This window comes from Bubalus kerabau, chromosome 3 (assembly GCF_029407905.1).
Source record: "Bubalus kerabau isolate K-KA32 ecotype Philippines breed swamp buffalo chromosome 3, PCC_UOA_SB_1v2, whole genome shotgun sequence".
NCBI lineage: Eukaryota > Metazoa > Chordata > Mammalia > Artiodactyla > Bovidae > Bubalus > Bubalus kerabau.
In genome coordinates, this window is record NC_073626.1 from 172,402,408 (window position 1) to 172,424,346 (window position 21,939).

The 21,939-nt window shown below is 43.2% G+C and overlaps 1 protein-coding gene across 2 annotated transcripts in view; it reads left to right on the forward strand.

The window, feature by feature from the left end:
* The first annotated feature begins 9,662 nt into the window (after positions 1 to 9,662).
* The window catches only part of LOC129646854 (nuclear autoantigen Sp-100-like), a 28,088-nt gene continuing 15,811 nt past the window's right edge, over positions 9,663 to 21,939 (forward strand). For both annotated transcript variants that reach the window (XM_055573707.1, XM_055573708.1), the window contains exons 1-3: positions 9,663 to 9,817; positions 18,636 to 18,798; positions 19,892 to 20,060. In XM_055573707.1, coding sequence (XP_055429682.1) covers positions 9,786 to 9,817; positions 18,636 to 18,798; positions 19,892 to 20,060 — 364 coding nt within the window. In that variant the 5' untranslated portion in view covers positions 9,663 to 9,785. The remainder of the gene's footprint in view (positions 9,818 to 18,635; positions 18,799 to 19,891; positions 20,061 to 21,939) is intronic.

The window sequence follows — 21,939 nt, forward strand, 5'->3', positions numbered from 1 at the left end:
ATATACACACACATATACACACAGACATATATGTATGCCTTTAAGGACCACCAGGGGCATATACATATATATATATACACACACACACACATATATGGTTCGAATGACAGCTGGAGCCCTGGCCCATAGATGTTTATGAAGATAGTTACTAGAACATGGTCATTAAACTTATTGTGGCAATCACTTTACTATGTATATAGTCAAATCATTATGTGTGTGTATATATATGTATATATATTTATGTGTATATGGGATTTCTTTGGAAGGAATGATGCTAAAGCTGAAACTCCAGTACTTTGGCCACCTCATGCGAAGAGTTGACTCATTGGAAAAGACTCTGATGCTGGGAGGGATTGGGGGCAGGAGGAGAAGGGGACGACAGAGGATGAGATGGCTGGATGGCATCACTGACTCGATGGATGTGAGTCTGAGTGAACTCTGGGAGTTGGTGCTGGACAGGGAGGCCTGGCGTGCTGCGATTCATGGGGTCGCAAAGAGTCGGACACGACTGAGCGACTGATCTGATCTGATCTGATCTGATATATATAAAGCACTAATTTAACAAGGTGATAAGGAGCACACAGCTGAGGGGCACCAGCATCCTTGCGCTGCTCTTTGGGGCTCTCCTCTGTAGGTTAGCATAAGGGAGGAATGCGTTTCTGTTCCTTTCATGTTGTACTTCTATGAAATAATGGATGTTCACTAAACTTATCACGGCCATCATTTCATGATATATATATATATGTCAAATTATTATGCTGTACACCTTAAGCGTATACAGTGTTGTATGTCAGTTATATCTCAATGAAGCTGGAAGAAAAATGTCTAATAAAAATCTTTAATTAAAACAAGGCTTTGTGTAAAGCACGGTACACACCGGGTGTAGTGGAAGCAGGGATACCAGACCCACCAGGAAAAGAAGATCCAAAAGCCTAGGAGGGTGGCACAGCTCTACTTCCTCCAACGTGAAAACCCCTCCACCAGGTGCCTGTGCTTCTCAAGAGGCCTCACAGACACTAACTCAACAAGGTGCTGAGGAGCACACAGCTGAGGGGCATCAGCATCCTTGCGATGCTCAGCGTAGGCTGTCCTCTGGTCCTCTGTAGGTTGCCATAATGGAGGAATGTCTTACAGAACTGGATTCCCAAGTAGCAATGGAAGGGATAGGATTCCAGAATGATAGATGCCAGGTGGCAGCAAGATGGCAAGTGTCAGAGCAAGATGAAACCCTAATTGTAACGTGTAGTGAGGTTAGAATGACAGTGAGGGCCTGGCTCATAGATGTCTATGAAGATAGTTAATAGGACTTGGACGCTAAACTTCTTGTGATAATCACTTTGTGATTATATAGATCAAATCATTAATGCTGTACACCTTAAGCCTATAGACAGGTGGGCAGCCAACAGCATATTGCAAAGAGTTTAAAAATGGATGAACAGATTGCTGAGATCAGCTGCCCCAATCAAAAATAAAGATCCCTTGCCCAGTTTCCAGACCTGAGCCAAATCTAGGACCTGCCCATGGAAATGAGGGCAGGTCTCATAACAAATTGCAAATGTGGTCATTCCCTGAGTTCTTCACCAAAATGCCCTAAGGCCATTTATGCAAGTATCCATATGGCAGACAAAGAAAAATGCACAGATCTTTTAACGGTTGTTACAGGTTGTTACAGCATTTGAGTTGATGCTAGTTCCTGGGGCCCAAAGCACCATCACAGTTCTTGTTTGAGTATAGCAGTAAGGTAATGTCCATCTAACAGAGTCCACTCAATCCACAGAGCCACCCAGCCATCATCACCCCAGTTCCTTGGTGTGAGGATGATGAGAACATACATAGCAGTTAGCTGAGCTGGTTCTTTAACCTCTGAAATAGCAATGACTGTCTTAGGAAAGGCCAATCAGAAGGCCTTGAAATTGAAGTTTCCGTTGGTGAAAATAAGTTGAAAGAAAATTGTATTCCTGGGGAATGAGGGAATCACAAAGATGAGTGCCACAGATGAAGATTTAAGGATCCAAGGGCTCTAGTCCTCTTTACCTCTTTGAACAGCAGTCTGGCTTCTGCAAAAGCTGCTAAATGACCACTAGAAACTAACCAATAGCAGCCCCAATTACACCGTTGTGCTTTTAATAGGTATGCTATCTTAGAGCAGATCAGCATGGCCTATGGTACGTATCATGCAGTTATTAGTATGGAAAATGTACTTTAAAAATATCCAGTGGGAAGTAGGATAAGAGGCACTTCACATTCACAGGGACTGGACAATAGTACGTGTTTACAGTCTGGCCCCAGGGCTATGTGAATTCTTTTGCTCTCTGTCACAGTATATGCTGAAGGGGCAAAGTCCGTCTGGACACTCTGCAGTATGTTACATTGGTCCACTATATTGATGCTTGTATATATAGGAAAAGGAGTACGTCAAGGCTGTATATTGTCACCCTGCTTATTTAACTTATATGCAGAGTACATCATGCGGAGAAGGCAGTGGCACCCTACTCCAGTACTCTTGCCTGGGGAATCCCATGGATGGAGGAGCCTGGTGGGCTGCAGTCCATGGGGTCGCTAAGAGTTGGACATGACTGAGCGACTTCCCTTTCACTTTTCACTTTCATCCATTGGAGAAGGAAATGGCAACCCACTCCAGTGTTCTTGCCTGGAGAATCCCAGGGACAGGGGAGCCTGGTGGGCTGTCGTCTATGGGGTCCCACAGAGTTGGACACGACTGAAGTGACTTAGCAGCAGCAGCAGCAGCAGCAGAGTGCTTCATGAGAAACGCTGGGCTGGAGGAGGCACAAGCTGGAATCAAGATTGCCAGGAGAAATATCAATAACCTCAGATATGCAGATGACACCACCCTTATGGCAGAAAGTGAAGAACTAAAGAGCCTCTTGATGAAAGTGAAAGAAGAGAGTGAAAAAGTTGGCTTAAAGCTCAACATTTAGAAAGCTAAGATCATGGCAGCCTGTCCCATCACTTCATGGCAAATAGATGTGGAAACAGTGCCTGACTTTATTTTTCTGGGCTCCAAAATCACTGCAGATGGTGACTGCATCCATGAAATTAAAAGACGCTTACTCCTTGGAAGGAAAGTTATGACCAACCTAGGTAGCATATTGAAAAGCAGAGACATTACTTTGTCAACAAAGATCCATCTAGTCAAGGCTATGGTTTTTCCAGTGGTCATGTATGGATGTGAGAGTTGGACTATAAAGAAAGCTGAGCTCAGAAAAATTGATGCTTTTGAACAGTGGTGTTGGATAAGATTCTTGAGAGTCCCTTGGACTACAAGGAGATCCAACCAGTCCATCCTAAAGGAGATCAGTCCTGGGTGTTCATTGGAAGGACTGATGCTGAAGCTGAAACTCCAATACTTTGGCCACCTGATGCAAAGAGCTGACTCATTTGAAAAGACCCTGATGTTGGGAAAGATTGAAGGCTGGAAGAGAAAGGGATGACAGAAGAGGAGATGGCTAGATGGCATCACCGACTCAATGGACATGAGCTTGAGTAAACTCCGGGAGTTGGTGATGGACAGGGAGGCCTGGCATGCTGTGGTTCATGGGGTCACAAAGAGTCGGACACAACTGAGTGACTGAACTGAACTGAACTGATGCTCAGTCATGTCCAACTCTTTGCCACCCCATGGACTGTAGCCTGCCAGGTTCCTCTGCCTTTGGGATTCATCAGGCAAGAATATTGGAGTGGGTAAACCATTTCCTTCTCCACAGAATCTTCCTGACCCCAGGATCAAACCCAGGTCTCCCTCATTGCAGGCAGATTCTTTACCATCTGAGCCACCAGGGAAGTCCATATATAAATGTTTGCCTAATGACAATATCAGTTTAGTTCAGTCACTCAGTCATGTCCAACTCTTTGCAACCCCATGGACTGCAGCATGCCAGGCCTCCCTGTCCATCACCAACTTCCAGAGTTTATGCAAACTCAAGTCCATTGAGTCGGTGATGCCATCCAACCATGTCATCCTCTGTCATCCCCTTCTCCTCCTGCCCTCAATCTTTCCCAGCATCAGGGTCTTTTCAAATGAGTCAGTTCTTCGCATCAGGTAGCCAAAATATTGGAGCTTCAGCACCAGTCCTTCCAATGAATATTCACGGCTGATTTCCTTTAGGATTAATTTGTTTGATCTCTTTGCTGTCCAAGGGACTCTCAAGAGTCTTCTCCAACACCGCAGTTCAAAAGCATCAATTCTTCTACACTCAGCTTTTTTTATGGTCCAACTCTCACATCCATATTCAGTCTCTCCCATCAGGAAGCTTCCATAAGCTTCTTATCCTTATTCATCAGAGGGCAGACAGAATGAAAACCACAATCACAGGAAACTGACCAAACTGATCACATGAACCACAGCCTTGTCTAGCTCATTGGAACTATGAGCCATGCCGTGTAGGACCACCCAAGACAGATGGGTCATGGTGGATAATTCTGACAAAATGTGGTCCACTCAAGAAGGAAATGGCAAACCACTTCAGTATTCTTGCCTTGAGAACCCCATGAACAGTATGAAAAGGCAAAAATATATGACACTGAAAGATATAAGTATATGTGTGAGTATATATATATATATGCTTCCCAGGTGGTACTAGTGGTAAAAATTCAGCTGCCAATGCAGGAAGCACAAGAGCGCAGGCTCAATGCCTGGGTTGGGCAGATCTCCTGGAGTATGAAGTGGCAACCCATTCCAGCATTCTTGCCTGGAAAATTCCATGGACAGAAGAGCCTGGAAGGCTACAGTCCCTGGGGCCACAAAGAGTAGGATACGATTGACCACACACATACACATATACATGTTTGTTTATATGTATGAAATGGGAATTGGTTAATGTGAATATGAGGCTGAGAAGTCCCATGAGATGCCATTTGCAAGCCAGAGACCCAGTAACAGTGGTAAGTCCAGTCCAAGACTGAAGGCCCAAGAACCAGGGGAGCCAAAGGCATAACTTCCAATCCAATAGCATTAGATACACCTGTCCCAGCCCAACTAGGCAGGCAAGAAGAGAACAAATGTCCCTCCTTCACTTTTTTTTTATTTAGGCCCTTAACAGATTGGATGCTGCCTGCTTACCTTGAGGAGGGCCATCTACTTTACTGAGCCCACATATTCAAATACTGATGTCATCCAGAAACACCTTCAAAGACGTCTAGGGGTAATCTGCACACCTCATGGTCCAGTAAAGTTGACACATATCATTAACTATCACAATGACAGTATGTTAATTGGACCTGATGAGCAAGAAGTGTGGAGTGTTCTAAAACCCTAGTTGAGTCACACACACCCCCAGTGATGAGACATAAACCTTTTAAGATTTGAAGACATGTCATATAGGCAAGTTTTTAGGGGTTAAGTGGTCTGGCACTTAACAGGATATCCCTGGGTTGGGAGATCCCCTGGAGGAGGAAATGGAAACCCACTCCAGTGTTCTTGCCTGAAAAATCCTATGGACTGAGGAGGCTGGTGGCTACAGTCCATGGGGTCACAAAGAGTCGGACAAGACGGAGCACACATGCACACACAGTAAACATCTCCGTCTTGTTAAGGAGCTGCCACTGAACAAATGTTATCCAACTGTATTTGAGCTCCTTAATAAACCTCACCTGAGAGCTTAACTCCCTGAAGGGAGTCTGGCTGGCCCGGCTTGCTCAATGGCCAGTGTCTTGATTAACATTCCTTCTATGCCTACATACAAAGAGGGAAAGTCCTCACCCAAAGGAATCCAGGTCTGTCTACAAAGGGGTGGAGTGGGCTGGACAAACAAGGATAACGCAGTTGACCCGCGGAATTCAACTCAGGGACCACTAGTGAAGTCTGATGTCTAAGGGGAGGAATGGAGTGGTCCAGGCCAGTCAGAGAGGCTACAGAGACTGGGAGTGAGGGGCACATTCCTGGAATCAAACAGAGCAGGTTGACTGTGATTCCACCGCCTGTGCTTTGGAGATTAAGGCTGAGAGCATCCACTCCACTCCCTTGGACAGCCAAGGGCAAGGATGGCCACTAAGCCTGTCACCTCTGTCCGTTCCATTAACCTGCATGCAGATGTGGGATGCTGGCTGCAGAGGAGCCTGGCTGTGGTCTTACCTGGGTGGAGCGTGGCTGTGTCCCCAGAAACTGCAGGAGGACCTGGTGCTTTTGGGGTCTGGGTCACTTGGACATGACCCCTCAGCCTGAACCTCTCAGTGTGGACCCCAGGGCATCAGCATCCACCCTGTTGTCTGGAAGAGAGAACAAAATTCACCTCTCTCATGGAAACTGGGCGGGAGGACGTTCCTGTGAGGACAGTAGGTAAAGAACAGCTGCCAGGGCTTCTAGAAAGTGTACAGAAGCAGGTTGGTGAAGGAGAGACGTTGAAACTCGCCGGAAGCAGCCAGGATGACTGTTTCCTGTTTATTATTACTTGGCTCTGAGAGCTGCCCCAGTTTTGCATGAGGCGGCTGAAACTCTGGTGGGAAGCCCACCTTGTCTCTGGTCAGCAGAGCCAGGGAAGAAGCCCAGGGCAACCAGGTTTTCTGGGAAGAGAGGGGAAAATCCCAGGAAAGTCATAGAGAAGAACCCCAAATTCTGAGTATAAACCCTCCCCACTTGTGTTCGAAATTGACTCTCAGGCAAAAAGGTGAGCTAGATGGTGATCAAAATATCGGCTTTCTTCATGGTAAAAGCTGGATCGGGCTTAGCACTGTGGCTTAGCATGTGGCAGAAAAAGAAATCCCTGAACTGAACCTCAGAATCGGGCTCATCCACACAGCATCACACAGCTCCAAGCACTCACACCCACCCCACCCCACTCCCCCAGCCCTGACCCAGTGCACTTGACCTTGGAGGGGCTGACAGAGCCCCAGCCTCTGCAGGCAGGACGAGCCCAGGGAGACCCAGCAAGGCGCAGACTCACCCCTTCCACCCCCCCACCCCAACCAGAGTCTCCCAGGAGTGGGGAGGAGCAGGGGGTCCAGGTGAGCCCTGCTGACTGAGGGGCTGCCCTGGAAGGGGACCCTGGAGCCGGCCTGAGCATAACCATGGGTCCCAGGTGCCCACCCCTCTTCACTTCAGCTCTCATGGAGGAGCCGGGGGTCTTGATCCTCTGGCCCCAGGGGCCACAGTTGCTGCTGCTTTCTCCTGCGCTGCAGGTTCAAATCCCAGATCCCACTGTCTCATCTCAGGGACAGGCCTTGGGTCCCCACGGGGCTCTCCCAGTGTGGAGACCACCCCCACTACTCAAGTCTGAACGGAAGCTGCTCCTGGAAGCTCGCGAAGCCCATTACCCTGGCGAATCCTGTGCCCCATGGTCGCTCCTCAAGCAGGGCCTCTCTTGCTCTGTGGGCTTCCAGTTCTGATAACTGGGCTCCTCCTGTGATAGCAGAAAGTCTCCCGCTTCAGTGCTCCTCACAGCCACAGAACATGCCCCAGGAGTCTCTTTATTTCCTTCAGTCACTCCAGCAGGGTCTGTAAGAGGAGTTCAACCTCCTCCTCCTTCTTCTTTTCTAATTGAAGGTATAGGTGATGTACAATGTTGTGTTAATTTCTACTTTACAGCAAAGTGATGCAGTTGTATATACACATTCTCTATAGTTTTCCATTATGGTTTATCATAGGACCAACCTGCAACCTGTCCTTTCCCAAACCTGAGTGGGTCTGACATTATTTCCTGGATCAAAGAAACTGCTTTCTCCACAGAGGACTTGGGGTGCTTCAGACCCCACCCCCCACCCGACTGCTCTCATGGGTGTGGTGCTGGGTGTGGCCCAGCTTTCTCTGGCCCACAGGAAGGTCTCCACCAGGGGCCAGGAGCAGCCCCAGCTCAGGAGTGTCTGTCCTGTGTATTGTGTGCCCAGCCTCTGCTAGGTGGTCTCTAATTCCAGGTGTTCACCTTGAACGTCCTAAACAGAATACAGAAAAATTGGCACATTTATGTCAACACACAGCACAGCCCTGACTTGGTCCACCAGCCACCCAGGAACAGAGAGGAGAGAGAGAAGGGACCCTAGACAAGGCAGGTGTGGTCTGTGCCAGCCTTGTGTGGACCCCGTGCCCCAGGGAGTCAGGGGCAGAGGACAGTCCTGCCCAGACGAGGCTCAGCTCAGTAGTCCTGCTACCCCCTGGAGTGAGGGGGACGAGAGAGGGGTCCACATATGTGTAGGACCTGGTACCACTGAGACCCTACCCACTGGTAAAGAAGTCCTCATTGGAGTCCTGGGGTCTATCCTGACCACTGTGCATCTTGTTCCTTTGGGGGAAAGAAACATCAGAAGTGAAAGAGAAGGTGGAAACCCCTCCCTTCATCTTCAAATGTTGCTGGGTGAGAACTCTACTCACAACTGGAGGAAGTTACACTTAGAGGCCATTGAGCAGAAACCATCGCTCTAGCGGATGTCTGCTTCACCAGCCCTCTGGCTGGATGTGGGGACCTGACTCGGTTGGTCCAGGCTCTCTCACAGGCTGGAGAGAGGATCTGAAGTCTCTGTCTTTCCCTCTTCCCCTGACAACCATCTCAGCAAAGGGGAAGGGGCACACCTGAGTTTGCTCTTGACCACATACTAAACTCTGAGCCACCCTGAGAAGGCAGAAGCCTGCAGACAGTTGGGGTTGAAAGGTTGTTGTTGAATCACGCGAATACACCGGGATTCTTGGCCCCCGGAGGAGAAGAATTAAATCCAGGGCCAGAGACGAGGCTTGATCGCTCAGAGCTTTTGTGTAATAAAGTTTTATTAAAGTATAAAGGAGATAGAGAAAGCTTCTGACACAGGCATCAGAAGGGGGCAGAAAGAGTACCCCCCTGCTAGTCTTCAGCTGGATGTTATATAGTCACTAGCAGTCTGTTAATGAAAGAAAGGAATGTCTTAAAATTCAGAATGGCACTAGGCCCCTCACCCATAAGATGCATTTTGGGATAATCTTGACACCAAATGGTTTATCCTGGGCCCATAAAATGATTAACTTGAATCTTAAAGAAGGGCAGACCACCATACAAATAGTTTCATTTACATAGATTAGGGGAACAATATCTGAGTATAACATACTGGTTAAGTAGGTTCTGGGCCAAGAGGCGGAACCGACTTGGAGACAGAGTTTGGGGTAAAGGCATAGTACATTAGCATAGCTTAAGACAAACATTTCCATAAGAAAAAGGCATTGGTTATCTCTAGGCTCAAGAATAGCTAACATCAGGCAAACCAGGTGTCATTATGGCAACACAGTATTTTAAGAGAAACCTCCCTTTAAATTTGTATAGAGAAGGAAAAAAATATTGCTAGTTTGTTTCCTCCTGCCGCTTAAGAGAGATAAAAATGTCTGACACTTGCAGGTTATTTCCTCCATTTGGAGACCCCTCTCTCCTTGGGGACCCCTAGATTTCCTATCAACCTGCCTAGGAAATGACTCTCTCAGGGTCATACAGATACCATTGCTGTCTTTGCACAAACAGGTGGACCCCTGGGGGCTGACCCTGCACCTCCCTTGGCCCTCCAGGCCCTGAGTGTCACTCCTTGTCTTTCGTCCCTGGGACAACAAGTTTTGATGGCTGGAAGCATCAGGGAGCTGCGGGTGGAGGGAGGGAGCCGGTGTCTGCCAAGCGCAGCTCACTGGAAAGTACTTTCACTTCTCTTTTCCCCTCCAAGGGCGGAGCCGCCAGCCCTGGATTAGACCCAGAGCTGACTTCCTGCTCGGGGCTCGGGGCTCAGGGCTCCGGGGGCCTCTCAGAGCCCCGGCTGGGGAGACTGGGGCTGGGGAGACTGGAAGAATCGGAGGCCAAGCTCAGGCCCAGGCCAGACTGGGCGGGAAAATGGCTGGAGAGGGTAGAGAGCTCAGCACCAGGTCAGTCTTTCTCCCATTTCCTTCCGCCTTTCCTTGTGGCACGCTGCTGTTCAGTGCTGTCTTTGGACTCTGCACTGAACCTTTGCTTTCCACCTGGTGTAGGGGAACCTTCACCTGCCGATTAAGGGTGGACAGGAGTGTGTGACGAGGAGATGGGATTTCAAACTGCAGCAGGGCGCCTGCTGGTTGAGTCCTGCTGCCACAACACACAGGACTGCTTGTTTTGCAACTACTGCTCCGCTGGCCCATCTGCCTGAAGGCACCTTTGTCCTTTATGAGCCTTTGCAGGAAGATTTTATTTTCTTGTGACCCTGTAGCACTCTTGTTTCTCTCAGGTCACCCCTACCTTGACATAGGTCATTTCAAAGAAGGTAGTTTAGAAAACACGAAATTCGGGTAAACCCCTGACTTATTTTGAAGCCCTGGGTGGTGTGGTCCCATGCCTGTCCGGTGGACGGGGTCTCCGTCAGCTCTGATGCTATTTCCACCTCTGGCTGGGGGCTTGGGATCGTCCTCCAGCAATCTTGAGCAAAGAAAGTAAAAGGAAGAGAAAGACGCAAGACTGCACAAGGCTAGCCCAGGCTGAGTGTTTTTATTTTTGCTTTGATATTCTGTTCTGCACTAGGTTTCCTCTACAAGGAAAATCCTATCTTTAGTAATCAGTTCAGAAATAACATTGCTTCATCTATTTAATTTTCTGTTCTTTTAATACAAAAGAAATACATTGTACATTCTGATTCATAAAGTTTCAAACAATGTGATAAGAATATAGAGGGGAAAAGTCTCATTCAAGACACATTCTTTTGCATGTGTCTGTCCAGTTTTCCCAACACTATTTATTATAGCAGCTATACTTTCTCCACTGTATGTTCTTTGATCCTTTATTGCAAGTTCAGTTCAGTTCAGTCGCTCAGTCATGTCTGACTCTTTGCAACCCCATGAATCGCAGCACGCCAGGGCTCCCCATCCATCACCAGCTCTTGGAGTTTACCCAAACTCACGTCCATGGAGTCAGTGATGCCATCCAGCCATCTCATCCTCTGTCGTCCCCTTCTCCTCCTGTCCCCAATCCCTCCCAGCATCAGGGTCTTTTCCAATGAGTCAACTCTTCACATGAGGTGGCCAACTATTGGAGTTTCAGCTTCAACATTAGTCCTTCCAATGAACAGCCGGGACTGATCTCCTTCAGAATGGACTGGTTGGATCTCCTTGCAGTCCAAGGGACTCTCAAGAGTCTTCTCCAACACCACAGTTCAAAAGCATCAATTCTTCGGTGCTCAGCTTTCTTCACAGTCCAACTCTCACATCCATACATGACCACTGGAAAAACCATAGCCTTGACTAGACGGACCTTTGTTGGCAAAGTAATATCTCTGTTTTTTAATATGCTACCTAGGTTGGTCATAATTTTCCTTCCAAGGAGTAAGCGTCTTTTAATTCTATGGCTGCAATCACCATCTGCAGTGATTTTGGAGCCCAGAAAAATAAAGTCTGACACTGTTTCCACTGTTTCCCCATCTATTTCCCATGAAGTGGTGGGACCGGATGCCATGATCTTCATTTTCTGAATGTTGAGCTTTAAGCTAACTTTTTCACTCTCCTCTTTCACTCTCATCAAGAGGCTTTTGAGTTCCTCTTCACTTTCTGCCATAAGGGTGGTGTCGTCTGCATATCTGAGGTTATTGATATTTCTCCTGGCAATCTTGATTCCAGCTTGTGCTTCATCCAGCCCAGCATTTCTCATTATGTACTCTGCATAGAAATTAAATAAGCAGGGTGACAATATACAGCCTTGACGTACTCCTTTTCCTATTTGGAACCAATCTGTTGTTCCATGTCCAGTTCTAACTGTTGCTTCCTGACCTGCATACAGGTTTCTCAAGAGGCAGGTCATGTGGTCTGGCATGCCCATCTGTTTCAGAATTTTCCACAGTTTATTGTGATCCACACAGTCAAAGGCTTTGGCATAGTCTTAACTGTCCATATATGTGTGGGTTTATTTCTGGCTTCTCAATTCTATGCCATTGGTATATGTGTCTGTTTTTCTGCTGTTTTGATTAATATGGCTTTGCAATAAATTTGAAATCAGGGCTTGTAATATCTCCAGCTTTGCTGTTTTTCTCAGGATTACTTTGACTCTTCTGGATCTTCTGTGGTTCCACATAGATTTCAGGATTTTTGTTCTATTTCTATAAAAAATGTGATTGGGATTTTGATAGGGATTGCACTGAAATCTGTGGATTGCCTTAGGTAATCAAACACAAAATATCTGTCTGTCTTCACTTTCAGCAATATCTTTTAGTTTTCAGTGTACGGGTCTTCTATCTCTTTTGTTACCTTTATTCCCAGGTATTTTGCTGTTTTTGTTGGATACAAATGGGATTGTCTTCTTAATTTCTCTTTCTACTAGCTCATTGTTAGTGTACAGAAATACAACAGATTTTTGTATATTGATTTTATGCCCTGCAACTTTACTGTATTTGCTTATTTCCAGTCATTTTTTTGGTGATGTATTTAGGGTTTTCTATATATAAAACTATGTCAGATGCAAATAGTGATGGTTTTACTTCTTCCTTTCCAATTTGGAGGACTTTTGTTTCTTTTTCTTACTTAATCAATCTAGCTATGATTTCCAGTACTATGTTGAATAAGAGCAGCAAGAGGGGGCATCCTTGTCTTGTTCCTAATCTTAGAGGGCTAGCTTTCAGTTTTTCACCTTTGAATATGATATTAGCTGTGGGTTTGACATGCATAGCCTTTATTATGTCGAGGAACATTCCTTTTATACACATTTTATTGAGAATTTTTGTCATAAATGGGTGTTGTCTTCTCAAATGCTTTTCTGTGTCTATTCAGATAATCATATGATTTTTTGTCTCTCATTTTGTTAATATGATGTATCACTTTGATTGATTTGTGGATATTGAACCATTCTTGCATTCCTGGAATAAATCCCACTATCTCACACCATACACAAAAACCAAAGTGGGTTAAAGACTTGAATGCAAGACCAGAAAGCACACAACTTCTAGGCCAAAAGAGGCAGTACACTTTTTGACATTGGTTTTAGCAATACCTTTCTGGATATGTTCCCTCAGGCAAGGGAAACAAAAGCAAAAATAAACAAATGGGGCTGCATCAAACTAAAAAGTTTCTGCACAGCAGGGGAAGCCATCGACAAAATGAAAATGAGTCCATCAAGCAGAGAAAATATTTGCAAATCATATATCTAATAAGGGGTGAAATGCATAAAGAACTCATACAATCATACAACAAAAACAAACAACCTGATTAAAAATTGGGCAGAACTAAATAGACATTTTTTCCAAAGAGGGCATAAAGATCGCCAACAGACATACAAAAAAAAATAAGTGTTCAAAATCACTAATCGTTGGGGAAATGCAAATTAAAACTACAATGAGATGTCGACTCACACCTGTTAGAATGACTATTATTGAAAAGGGCAGAAATAACAAGAGTAGAGAGGATGTAGATAAAAAGGAACACTATACTGTTGATAGGAATATGAACTGGTGCAGCCACTGTGGAAAACAGTATTAAGACTCCTTAAAAAATTAAGAATTGAACTATCATATGATCCAGCTATTCCAATTGTACTTATTTATCTGAAGAATTAAAAAAGACATTTTAAAAGTAATATTAACCACTTCATATGTTCACTGAAGCATTATTTACAACAGTCAAGATATGAAACAAAGTTCTCATTAATAAATAAACGCATAAAGATGTAGCATACATATACAATGGAATACTATTCAGTCATGAAAGGATGAAACTTTGCCATCCATGACAACATGGATGGACTTTGAGCATATTATGCCAAGTGAAACAAGTCAGATGGAGAAACACAAATACCGTATGATTTCATTCATATGTGGGATATAAAAAAAAAAAAAATGAAAAAAACTAAAATAAATGAACAAACCAAATCAAACAAAAACAAACACATAGATGCAGAGAACAGTTATTGAAGCTTTCAACCCTAATCCTTTTAGAGTTGTGGGTATAACTTTAAGATCTTCTATGGATTTACATATATAATTCATTTTCCTAAGTATATAATTTGTATTCTCATTTTTCATGAAAGACTATATTGTATATGCTCTTAAGTATTTTTCATTTTTATTCACTTTAATATTAAAAATATTAGAGATTTTTCACCTTTATAATCATTGGCTCTACTTCAGACTCTAGGAGGGACTCTTTTTCTTGCCTTTTTTGGCTTCTAGAGTCTCCCTGCATTCATTGGCTCAGAAGCCAATGGCATCACCAAATAACATCACCATAGCATCACCAAATCTTCTTCTGACTAACTTTTCTGCCTTCTTCTTATCCTTATAAAGATTCCTGTGAATATTTTGGGCTCATCTAAATAATCCGAAATAATCTAATCTTCCCCTCTCAAGATCTTTAACTTCATTTTCAGTTGAGGTAAAATTGACATATATTATTATAACAGTTCCAGGTGTACAACATAAAGACTGAATATTTTGTATACATTTGTATATATTGCAAAATAATTATCACAATAAGTCTGTTAACATTCATCACTATGCTTAGTCACAAAATTTTTTATTGTGATGGGAACTTCTAAGTTCTACTTTCCTGCTGCTGCTGCTAAGTCGCTTCAGTCGTGCCCGACTCCCAGCGACCCCATGGACCGCAGCCTACCAGGCTCCTCCATCCATGGGATTTTCCAGGCAAGAGTACTGGAGTGGGTGCCATTGCCTTCTCCGTCTACTCTCCTAGCAACGTTCAAATATGCAATACAGTATTGTTATCTGTAGTCACTATGCTGCTGTAGGTTATATCCTCAGGAGTTACCTATTTTATAACTATTGTTGTTCTGTCGCTAAGTGGTGTCCAATTCTTTGTGACCCCAGGGGTTTCAGCATGCCAGGCTCCTCTATCCTTCACTGTCTTCCAGTTTGCTCAAATTCATCATGTCAATTGAGTCGGTAATGCTATCTAACCATCTCATTCTCTACTGCCCCCTTCTTTTGCCTTCAGTCTTTCCCAGCATCAGAGTATTTTCCTGTGAGTCAGCTCTTTGCATCAGGTGGCCAAAGTATTAGAGCTTCACCGTGAGTCCTTCCAATGAATATTTAGTACTGATTTCCTTTAGGATTGACTGGGTTGATCTCCTTGCAGGCCAAGGGACTCAAGAGTCTTCTCCAACACCACAGTTCAAAAGCATCATTTCTTCAGTGCTCAGCCTTCTTGATGCTCCAACTCTCACATCTATATATGACTACTGGAAAAATCATAGCTTTGACTGTACAGACTTTTATCTGCAAAGTAATGTCTCTGCTTTTTAATTTGCTGTCTACGTTGATCATAGTTTTTCTTCCAAGGAGCAAGCATCTTTTAATTTCATGGCTGCAGTCACCATTTGCAGTGATTTTGGAGCCCCCAAAATATAAAGTCTGCCACTGTTTCCATGTTTCCCCATCTATTTGCCATGAAGTGATGGGACCAGATGCCATGATCTTTGTTTTTTGAATGTCGAGTTTTAAGCCAGCTTTTTCACTCTCCTCTTTCACCCTCATCAAGAGGCTCTTTAGTTCCTCTTCATTTTCTGCCATAAGGGTGGTGTCATCTGCATATCTGAAGTTATTGATTTTTCTCCCAGAATTCTCAATTCCAGCTTGTGCTTCATCCAGCCCAGGATTGCACATGATGTATTCTGCATATAAGTTAAATAATCAGGGTGACAACATACAGCCTGGATGTACTCCTTTCCCAATTTGGAACCAATCCATTGTTCCATGTCCAATTCTAATTGTTGCTTCTTGATCCGCATACAGGTCAATGATATAGAATAGAAATCCAGAAACAGTCTAGAATAGAAAAATCCAGAAACAGACCCATGCTTATACTATAAATTGCTTTCTGAATTTTTATTAACTTGGGGTAGGCAGAGATTTCCTAGATAGTACATGTAAGTCACTAACCACACACACACACACACACACACACACACACTGATAGACTGGATCATAAAAATTAAAACGTTCTCTGCATCAGAAGACATGGTTAAGAGAATGAAATTCAAGCCACAGACTTGGGAGAAAATGTTCACAATACGTAGATCAGCTGAAACACTTCTACCCATAGCATATAACAAATTCCTATGCATGAGTAAGTGGAAGACACCCAGTAATATAAATGGATAATGGGCCAAAGGCTTTGCCACTCCACAAAGGAAGATGTATAACTTGCCAATGAATTGCTAACCATATGAATGTGTGCTCAACATTATTAGTCATTTTAAATAGAAGTTAATACTGAAATGAGATACCACATCACACATACTAGGATGGCTAAATCAGAAAGGCCATTTATAACAGATGTTAAAAAACAGTTTGGTAGTTTTTTTAAATGATTAAACATAGTCTTACACAATGACTCAACAATTTCACTTCTAATCATTGACCCAAAAGAAATGAAAACAACTTGCTACCAAAAGATCTGTACAAGAACAGCAGCTTTATTCATTCTAGTTTCAGACTGGAATCAACTCAAAATGTCTTTTGGAAAGAAAGTGAATGAACAGATTGTGCTAGATCCACACAATAAAATATCCTCAACAATAAGAGGAACAAACTTCTATTCATCCAACAATATGGATGACGAGCAGAGGTCAGACACAAAGCACATGTGATGTATTATTTTCATGTATATTAAGTCAAGTAACAGATAAAATTAACATATGGGGACAGAAAGGACAGTGCTGCTTCCCTCTGAGAGGCTGTCTGGGTACAAGTGCTCAGGATGCAAGCTGAGGGGTATAGGGTGTGCTGTTCCTCTTCCTCATTTTTCAAATAACACATCAGCTTTCCACACCATATCTCCCTTGGGATCTCCACTGCCCCACCAGGGTTCTGCAGGACATACTGGCTGCTTTCCTGACCTCTGGGAGCATACTCCACCTTAAACAGTGATTAGCAATCCTCTGGCCACTTTTCATCTTACAGATTTTGGTAGAAATCTCTCATCTGCTCATTGCCTCCTGCCATTCTCCTTGTCATTGTGAATCCAACCCCGTTATTAAAATTTTAGTGGGGGCTTAATAAAAGATAAGATAAGTGTTTCTCTTCAATCTGAGATCTTTAAGTAGAAATTTTTTCATGAAAAATTCAACACAGTAATGTGACATTACTTTTCCCTGATGATTTTTGGGTACTAGTAAGTGACAATAATTCTCTTTTGATTTGACTAAGAAAGCTAACATTTAAAATGGGTCTTCATAACATTTAAAAATGCGAAATGTTGATTAAACATAAATATCAGACCTATATAACAACTAAGAACCAAATTATAGACTCAGGTTTAAAATTAAGTTTTGAAGGAAAAAACTGCTAGGAAAGAACTGCTATTTTTAAAATTGAGATGTCTAAAAACATTGACTTCATATAGCAATAGCACAGAGAAATTTATATTAGCACATAGTAGAAGTCCCAGGAGAAATGATTGATATTCTTGTGAAATTCCCAATTTATACCTTATTATATTATTATTAAAACATCTTATCATTTATGAACCAGTTTATAACATAGGATTAAATTTCTCTTTTTTTTAATTTAAAAAGCATGTTAATTAAAGTATAGTTTATTTCCAATGCTGTGGTCATGATTCAGTTATACATACATATATTGTTTTTCATATTCTTTTCTATTATGATTTATCACAGGATATTGAATACAGTTCCATGTGCTATAAAGTAGGACCTTTTTGCTTATCCATTCTATATGTAACTGTTTGCATCTGCTAATCCAAAACTCTCAATCAATCCTTCCCCCACCCCTCCTTCCCCTTGGCCACTACAAGTCTGCTCTCTATGTCTGTGAGTCTGCTTCTGTTTTGTAAATAAGTTCATTTATGCCGTATTTTAGATTTTACATATAAGTGATATCATATGATGTTTGTCTTTCTCTTTCTGACTTACTTCACTTAATATGATAATCTCTAGGTCTATCCATGCTGCTGCAAATGGTATTGTCGTTCTCTTCATGACTAAGTAGTATTCCATTGTATCTAAGTACCACATCTTCTTTATCCCTCTGTCGATGGACATCTAGGATTTTTCCACACCTTGGCTGTTGTGAACAGTGCTGCTGTGAACATGGGGTGCATGTATCTTTTTAAGCTGTGGTTACGTCTGGGTATGACCAGGAATGGGATTGCCGGATCACGTGACAACTCTGTTTTTAGTTTTTTAAGGAAGCTCCATGTTGTTTTCCATAGTGGTTGCACCAACTTACATTCCCACCAACAGTGTAGAAGGTTTACCTTTCCTCCACACCCTCTTCAGCATTTGGTATTTGTAGACATTTTTAACAGTGGCCACCCTGACCAGTGTAAGGAGGTACCTCATTATAGTTTTGATTTGCATTTCTCTAATAATTAGCGATGTTGAGCAGCCTTTCATGGGCCAGTTGATCATCTGTAGGATGGTGTTTCTCTTAACAGCTCTATGCAGAGAGGAGATACTATTTTTTATCTTTCTGTGGTTTATTTTCTCTTAGTTAATAAAGAAACATTTTCAAGGTTACATTTTTATCTCATTGTTTTTCACTTTTTTGTTTACTCTATTTGGGTTTTGTTACAATTAAAAAAAAATTATTAAAATAGTGTACCAGGTATGTGATATATATATAACTGGTCTCTACTCAGGATGAGTTATCTTACATGTGTTTGTTCTTTGCAACCTGTCCTTTATATGCAAAATCTTACAGCTTCCATAAGCATCTCATAATCTGGATGACTGTTTTCACATGGTATCCTTCCTCCCTAGGATGTCCTCAGAAAATCAGAACATGGACAACAGGCTCTTCTTTGAGACTGTATTCAAGCACTTCAAAAGACACAAGGTGCAGATTTCAAATGCGATAAAAAAGACATTTCCTTTCTTTGAAGGCCTACATGACAACGAACTCATCACCAGTAAAATGTATGAAGTAAGTGAAGTTTATCACATCACAATCTGGTAAACTGGCCTGAAACTAGGTTAACTTTCACATCCTAGACCCAAATATCAGGGTATGACTAGCCATCTGAAGAGTCTCCAGTGAGAGGGGGACATTTCCAAGTAGTGATGCAAGTGATCCTAAAAGGCAGAAAGGGAAGAGAGAGCAGAAACAGGCATCCCTGGAGGCAGTCCTGTCTCTAACTGAAGGGGTGGTACTTGTAGTGAACACAGGAGTCAGGGTGAATAACATTGGAGACAGGCTGGATCTGCAGTGGGTGTTCTCCACAGATATTTACTACCTTGTAGGAATGCACACAAGACAGCATAAATTAAATTAATGTCAATGAACTGATGAATAAATTTAATTTATTGATTTGATAAAAATCATAATTTACAGAGCATTTCTTTTCAATGAATATCAATTTAAATAGTTAGATCTGAAAACATTAAAACCCACTGAGACAATGTCGTGTGAGAGCAAATTTGGGAGTAGATGCAGGATATTCTTTCTCCAACAGTTTTCAGTTTTCTTTTTTTCTGGTATTCTTGAGTCTTGGAATTTGAGTTAATTTTAGCAATAGGTGTTTCTGGAGTTACAGAGATGCAAGTCTCAGTTTGACCTACAGATATGCTTTCAAACTGTGGCCAAGTTCACAAAATGGAGCACTGTCCCCTGGCTTCCTTGAGCTCTCCCAGGCCAAGTCAGGACTGGTGAAGGGGCAGGAGTTGTCCAGTCAACAGAACAGTGGCTTGTCACCTGCCAAGTCTATTCCTCAAAGAGTTGACCAGGCTCTTAGCTACATATTCATTAACTTTGAACCCACTTTTAATCTTCAGAATTGTGCCTTCTTACATCTAATGTAAGTTAGGGTGAGGAGATCAGATTCACAAATGGATTGTTTTAAGAAGAGAGGATTTATTGTTTCGCTTAGTAGCCATACAAATATACAGAAATGCTAAACCTCTATGTGAAAAGATACCTATTTATGGAAATTGGAATACATTAACTTGAAATCTCTTTCTAGGGCTCTCTTGTAACGTGCAAGTCTGTATTTCTATTTTTCCCATTCATTGTTTTTAAGGACTGTCAAGATTCTTGTAGAAACCTGGTCCCTGTACCAAGAGTGGTGTACAATGTTCTCAGTGAGCTGGAGAAGACGTTTAACCCGTCGCTTCTGGAAGCTGTGTTCAGTGAGGTCAACATGCAGGAATATCCTGATTTAAATATCATTTATAAAAGCTTCGAAAACGGTAATTATCTTATTATCTACCTTTTGATGTTCAAGGTCAATTTTGATCAACAAGTATATAATGAGCTCCCATCACGTGTCATAATTAGTGCTGAGCAGTGGGGATATATCAGGTAAAAAAACACGCATACCCTAAGTCTTCTCAGAGCTCATGTTATAATGGCTATGGTACAACACCCACCTGGAGGCCTGCTTAACTAGGCACTTAGACTCACAGGAGGACCAGAGCCACAGTGCCATCCGATTTAGATAGAAGGACAAATGAAAGGCCAGCAGTGGTCTACACAGTAGTCCACACAGTTGACTACTACCCAGTTTAAGCTTAGCTGTGGGTGCAGGATCCATCCTGGAGTAGCAGCGCCATGTCTATGGGCATCAAAAATTCAACAACTCTATAGTTATAACTTTCAGGGACCCCATGAGAGACAAGAGTCACCGCTCTGAAGGAAGACCCAAGAATAGTCCATAGAGAGTCCCATCCTGTCTACACACAATTTACCAGTCACATGTCATTTTTTTAACCTTAAACCCAGGATTGGCCTAGTAACACAGACAAGAGTTCACCTTCATCGGATTTTCAAAGTAATTAACTGAATGTTAACTCAAGATCAAATTTGCCCTTAAGAAGAAATGGTTTTATTTAACTTGCTCCACAAAGGAGTAAAACAAACGTTGCTTAAATACCATAAAACCTACTGCTCTACCAGTCTATTTTTGATGCTACACAAAACTAAAGCTTTGGTTCACCACTTTTTCCTGAGAAAGCACTGCTTATACCTGGTACTATGTAAGGAAGATGTCCTGCCAAGATTTTTTTGTTTTGACTTCACACGAAAAATTTGGTCTCAACTAAGACTTCCCAAGAGTGATGGAGATTTCACAGGAAAAACGACTCTATGAACCTAGGAGAGAGGGTGCTATGGGAACAGGCACAGAGTAAGAAGAGTTCTAGAGTTTCTGGAAAAGGACACGGTCAAGGGGTGTCACTCAGAGTGAGAAGCAGACTGGGGGAGCTGACTCAAGAGGGACGTGTTTGAAAAAAAGATCTTGAAAGGTCTTAAATCTAAAGGTAAGCAATTTGACAGTAAAGAGATACTACAGGCATTGCCCCAGGAGGAGCCCCTGCCATTAGCCCTGGGGCAGCCCAGGCTTACCATCCCTTCCCTGGATTCACAGCAGAGACCTACCCTCTAGGATCCCTGGTTTACTTCCTTCTTCCAACATTTGCCAGGTCATCTGGCTCAGACAGTAAAAGCATCCGCCTACAATGCGGGAAACCCAGGTTCAATCCCTGGGACGAGAAGATCTCCTGGAGGAGGAAATGGCAACCCACTCCAATAGTCTTGCCTAGAAAATCCCATGGACTGAGCAACCTGGTGGGCTGCAGTCCATGGGGTCACAAAGAATCAGACACGACTGAGTGACTTCACTTTCACTTTTCACTTTCTACATGCAGGGGCTCTGGGCTGGCGTCCTGTTCTTGTTAGCAGCCTCATGGGTCCCTGGTCCAGGAGTCATGGGGACGTCCTGCTGCGCTGTAATAGGCACTCCCTGCTTGCAGCTTCAGAGTGTCTTTCTTGTGTCCTGGGATCTGGGGCACCCCCAGGGAGGTGTCTAGAGATCCTCCCGTATCTTCTGGTTTGTCTCTTTGCAATCCACTCTTCCCCCAGGACCCAATGAACCCAACTTTCCTCTTATCTAGCACCATCTTTAAAGCTTTGGGGCTTTCTCTTTTATACACACAGATCTCCCTAGGATCCTAGCCCTTCTCCAGAGGAAATCTGTTTCTTTCTTACAGTTTGAACAGTTCAATACACACATTTCACTTCCCTTAGCTATGTAAACATGTGTCGTCCTCACGGTGTGACGTTTATTATACA